Below are 6119 nucleotides of genomic sequence, written 5' to 3' on the forward strand. Positions count from 1 at the left end.
AGGCTTTTCTTTTTTATCTTTCTTTTTGTTTTTAGCCTCTTTTTCATTTTCATTCTCATTCTTTTTACCACTCCTCTCGGCCTCACTTCTTTTCTCACAATCACTTTTGATTTTCTTTTGATCCTCATACACTTGCCGAGGTGTTAATGGTATAAGAGTTATAGGTTTGCCATTCATTACAAAAGAATACCGATTCTTGAACCCATCATGCATAACCTTTCTATCAAATTGCCAAGGTCGGCCCAAAAGAATATGTCCAGCATGCATTGGCACTATATCACAGAGCACCTCATCATGATACCTCCCAATGGAAAATGAAACCAGCACCTGCTTATTGACCTTAATTTCTCCACAATCATTCAACCATTGAAGCTTATAAGGTCTAGGATGCTTAATAGTAGGTAAGTTCAACTTTTCAACCAAAACAGTGCTTGCTACATTAGTGCAACTACCCCCATCAATTATCATACTGCATACCTTGTCTTGGATGTGACAACGGGTGTGAAAGATGTTATCTCGCTGTGCATCATCCTCCTCCTTTACTTGCACATTCAAAGCTCTCCTGGTGACAAGGGTTTCACCATTAACCGGATATTCTTCTCCATCACTCTCCTCCAATGGTGGCATGGGCTCTTCATCTTTATCCGATTCACTTGCTGTCTCAACATCCCCATCTTCCCTTAATAACATCATTTTTTTATTTGGACATTGAGATGCAATATGTCCCCTTCCCAAGCACTTAAAACATTTAATATCTCTATTTCTAGAAGTTTGGGAAATAGATTTACCTTTATCCAAGCTAGAACCCGCATCCTTGCCTTTGGAAGTTTCAGCCTTACTCTTGGATTCAACCTTGTCATCCTTTTTGCTCCAATTTGATTTCCAAGTGGAAGACCCCAAATTCCGTTCATGCCTTGTTGAACCCTTTCTTTTGAGTTGTCTTTCAACCTTCATGGCCATGTGTACCATGTCCTCAAGCTCCACATAATGTTGCAATTCCACTATATTGGCAATGTCTAGATTCAAGCCTTGCAAAAACCGTGCCATGGTTGCCTCTCGGTCCTCCTCCACATTAGCCCGAATCATGGCTATCTCCATTTCCTTGTGGTACTCTTCCACACTTTTGGACCCTTGAGTTAGGCCTTGCAACCGCTGGTACAAGTCCCTATAGTAATGGGATGGAATGAACCTCCTCCTCATGATAGCTTTCATCTCCTCCCAAGTGTCAATGGGTCTCTCACGATTTCGCCTCCTAGACAAAACAAGTTGATCCCACCAAATAATAGCATAGTCAGTGAACTCAACAGCAGCAAGTTTTACCTTTTTTTCTTCAGAATAGTTGTGGCAATCAAAAACCAACTCCCCTTTCTTTTCCCATTCCAAGTATGCCTCAGGATTGCTCTTGCCTTGAAATGAAGGAATCTTCATTTTAATGTTTCCCAAGCTGCGATCAACATCATCTACCCGCCTTCCTCTCCAACCACCTCTATCAACTCTAGCATGGTCAGACATGTTATAAGACGCTCTTTCATCAAAAACATCATCGTTCGCATCCTCATGCTCAACTTGGAATTGACGCCTTGCTTGCCTTTGCACATTAGGACCTTCACATGCATGGTTCCTTTGCAACGCAGCAATGTTCGCATCTTGTCTTTCCAACCTGTCCAAAATTTCACCAAATCTGACTTCCATGCGCTCAAAATGTTGTCGCATAGCTCGTTGTTCAAGTGTCTCTGCCGTCCTTTCTTCCTCGCCACTTGACATCATTGTAGTAACCTGTCAAGAATGTTAAGAAAACCTCACAAGTTCCCCCCCCCCAGGTGTTTTACCCCAATGATATGTCACTCACCAAGTGTTTCACTCTTGCCTTTTACCTCTCAATTCACTTAAATTAGTTCTTCAAGGAACTAGAGAAACTCAAATCAAAGAAATTACCTTGCGATGTATAAACAACTTATCCACGAAACTTAGAGGGTGGACAAAAATTGAAAAGGATCAAGAATAACAAGTCAAATACTTACTTTCTTTTTCAGTTCAAATCTGTTTTAGAATCCCAAACCGAAGCCACACAATTTTTTTTTTTTTTTTGCCTCACAATTTTTTTTTTCTGATTTTTTTTTATTTATATAAAGCACAATAGAGGCACTTTAAACTTCAAGGAATAGAAATTGAAAATATGGAAAGCAACAATGAAGAAGATGAAAAGGCCAAAATAAAATAAGAAGTACCAAGGATAGAAACTGATTTAGAAGACCTATGCTCTGATACCAACTGATGTGAACCCCGTAAGATAGATTCTTAGAAACCCACGAACAAGTTGATGAATAAAGCAAGAAAGTCTGAAAATCAGTTTGGAAGGGATAGAACCTTGACCCGATGTTTAGCAAAACATGAACCAAAGGTATAGAAGGTTGTTGATGCCACACCCTAATAAGATCAGGATGATAAGTCACTTGAACGCCACAAGGGTTGCCTTGATAAGTTCTAAGTTCAATAAAGAACCAAAGAAGTGAATAACCTCACAATTTTCATTCCAATTGAGATCTGCCTGTTTACATAAGGAACACCCCTTTTATAGCCCAAAGGGAAACCTACCAGCCTTTAATTAAAGTCTAATCCCTAGAACAATAATAACTCCACTAGTCATAGTTCAGTCTCCTAGGAAATTAATGAAGACAGTTTCCTAGAACATTAATGAAACTTCACTAGTCAAAGTTCAATCTCCTAGGAAATTAATGAAGACAATTTCCTAGAACATTAATGAAGCTCCACTAGCCTTTAGAAATTCAGCAACATAAAACTAAATCTGAAAACTCCAGCAATATTTCCACCAAGTAAGCATCTAATTTGGCCTAATAATTGCATGGATCATGTTGACTAGTCCACAAGCTATCTTCACGTCCAAATCCACTCCAATAGCCTCTTGCTGGTTCCAAGCTTCCTCAATCAGCCCATTAAGTGCTTCCTTCATTCTTTTAGCTTTGGACCGAGTGATTGGTCCTCCACCAGTTTGTAATGGATCATCAAGATGTATCGGACCAGAATGCTCCATACATTGCTCCTTGCTTCCCACGGCCTTGGATAGTCCCTCCTTAGGTTGTTTGGTGGCTGCATCCTGGTTTCCATCAAGATCATGGCCACCTTCTATTTTAGTGCGATCGAGCCATAAGGGTGTGGAGGCTTGTTGATATCCTGCTAGATGCTCTGTGCTAGTCTGACTTCTTCACCCAATCTGACACACCTCAGACCCGGTATATGGCCATCAGGGCAACGTATATTGCTTACCATATTTGGCTGGCCAAAAATGCTTGAATTTTTGGAGAGAGCAGTCCTACACCAAGGTTCGTCATAGAGAGAATTTTGTGATCAGAGGCTCAGACTCTAGAGTGGTGGTATGGAGCTACAAACTAGGTGGCTTCTTTTGTGGCTAACCATCCTACTAGAGTTCTTTGGACTGGTGAGGGGGAGCTGCCTAGAGCGCTCCGTCACTTATTACATTTTGACTTTTTTGGATGTACTCATACTAGAATTGTATGTGTTATCCATTGTAGCAAAAAAAAAAAAAGACACTTTCTTTTGTATAGTCATACATAACCTACTTTTTGTAATTTTCACTCATTGTAAAAGAAACCAAGCACAAAGAATAATAAGTACACGGAGCCGACCCAGACCCAACCCAGAGCCGACCCGGACCTGATTTTTTTGGATTGGGACCGAGTTATATAGGGACCTGATCCGACCCGAATGACCCATTGGATCAATAATTTTAGCCGTAGACCCGACTCGACCCAATCTTCCATTTGATTGGGTTTGGGTCCAATATTAAGACACAAACAAGAAATGGAATTGATCCGGTCCGACCCAACCTATTTGCACCCCTAATTCTTCTTATCCTTGATCACATGGTAGTCATCGTAATGTCATTGTCTATTTGCGCACCATCTTCAGGTTGGGCATACCTTACCTTGGATTATGAGATTTCTTTCACATCATGCATCCAAATTATCCACACACCTGATTACTCTTAATCTTTTTTTAATGAAATCATCACTCTTAATCTCAACTGCAAGTAATCACATGCTCCCCTCACCCCTAGAATTTGGACAGATGGCATACTCTACCGATCACATCACCCTTCCAGAATATTCCTCCTTTCGTGCGACGCCAAGTCTCCCAAGATACCGTGTCTGGCCTCCATAACCTCACCGTTTCTCTTGGCTAACGAATGTTGGCCCAAGATAGAACTGAAACCAGACCCATAGACCCAAAAACCAGAGCTGCTAAATGTTTAAAAGAGTTAGACACAGCCTTGTGACTGATATACGACAAACAGAATGTAACTGTCACACACCAGCCACCAAAACAGTTAGATATTTCTGTTCAAATCAACATGTTCGAAACACTCAAGACTTTCGTAACCCAGACACCATTAAGACCATCAATATTGGAGTAACCAGAACAATAAATGATCCAGTTTAACTTTTGATAAGACCCTGTCATCGGCTTGCACCAACTACAGATTTGACCTCAGGAGAGCACCAACTTAGATACCATGGAACTATTACAGATTGCACTTCAACATAATAAAAATAAAAACCACTCAGTACCCAATGATCCAGGTAACAGCTTGTCTTTGCCTCTACTGCAACTAGAAGCGCCCAGTCATCACATGAGATTTACATTAACACAAAAAGGAACGCCAACTGTCTTGACACTTCCAAGACAAGGCATATACCTGATTACTAGAAGTACCAAAGCACCAAATAACAACAGCACTTTCAAGTATCAGAATGAGATAAAAAAAACAGCTACAAGGTAATCATGACAGAATAAAATATCAATTTAATAGAAAAAGGTCAAGAAAGAGGATGACTTCATTGTTCCAGTTTGCAGAAGTTGGGAAAAGGGTGATGCAGAAATAGGACTACATATTGATTCAAGCAAAACCAAAACACTCAGATTGAAACAGACAGGACAAAATCACAGAACCATGGATGAATAGTACAATGAACAGTACCACACAAGACACAAAAGAAGAGAGAGCAACAGGCATCCCTGTTTTGTTTCACAACTAAAGCTATCCAGATAAACTACCTGCATAAGAGGGAATGGGATCCCATTTTACTGCATATCTTCCGTGATATTTCCTCATATTTTTCATGTCAGAGAGGTCACTTGGCCATCATGACTTTGACAAATTCCTCATAGTTGATCTGGCCGTCACCATCAACATCAGCCTCACGGATCATCTCGTCAACCTCCTCATCTGTCAGCTTCTCACCAAGGTTGGTCATGACATGGCGGAGCTCAGCAGCTGAGATGAAGCCATTCTGATCCTTGTCAAACACTCGGAAGGCCTCCTTGAGTTCCTCCTCTGAGTCAGTATCCTTCATCTTACGGGCCATCAGGTTGAGGAATTCTGGGAAGTCAATAGTTCCATTGCCATCAGCATCAACCTCATTTATCATGTCCTGCAACTCTGCCTCAGTTGGATTCTGCCCCAGTGACCGCATCACAGTTCCCAACTCCTTAGTCGTGATGCAACCTGTTCAAATTTCACCCAAAACAAACTGCACTTCTAAGATTTTATTTTCCTAACAAAGTTTGACACAAGCAGATTCAGCACCTGCTAGCTGCTTATCGGCATCCACTATATCATTCAGTTAAACAATTAAAAACAAAAACTGCAACCTTGTGTTCTATCTCCAAAGCAATCCATAATGCTTTGGGGTTAGAGCATCACCTACCATATTAACAAACTAATGATTGCAAATCTAGCACAACTGAAACATAGACAGAACATGTTTAAAATAACACCGAATTCACAAATCCATCTTTTAGCAAGAATATACAAGATTGAACAGCAAGAATTCACCTCCAATGTCGGCAATTCACTATTTCGTATTATAGGTATCATAATCTTTCATAAAAAGAAAACTTGCTTATACATCATGGACCCCTTAAAACCTCCTAAGAAAGGTTCTGTTATAACAAAGCCCACCATGAATACTACTTCTGGAGATGTACTAACATCTCTGAAACAAGATAAATACTTAGCTGAAGAATATTGTGAATTCTAGCAAGAGATGCCCCTCTCAGTTGCGGGATTGCAGGGACCC

The 6119-nt window shown here is 40.5% G+C and overlaps 1 protein-coding gene across 1 annotated transcript; it reads right to left on the bottom strand.

Annotated features, from left to right (window-relative positions):
* Positions 1–4822: 4822 nt before the first annotated feature.
* LOC120107920 (calmodulin-2/4) lies at positions 4823–5569 on the bottom strand. The gene has a single exon (XM_039121444.1). The coding sequence runs from the start codon at positions 5511–5513 to the stop codon at positions 5172–5174; it is 342 nt and encodes a 113-aa protein (XP_038977372.1). The 5' UTR covers positions 5514–5569; the 3' UTR covers positions 4823–5171.
* Between the last annotated feature and the right edge of the window lie 550 nt (positions 5570–6119).

The sequence above is a fragment of the Phoenix dactylifera genome, unplaced genomic scaffold (genome assembly GCF_009389715.1).
Source record: "Phoenix dactylifera cultivar Barhee BC4 unplaced genomic scaffold, palm_55x_up_171113_PBpolish2nd_filt_p 001079F, whole genome shotgun sequence".
NCBI lineage: Eukaryota > Viridiplantae > Streptophyta > Magnoliopsida > Arecales > Arecaceae > Phoenix > Phoenix dactylifera.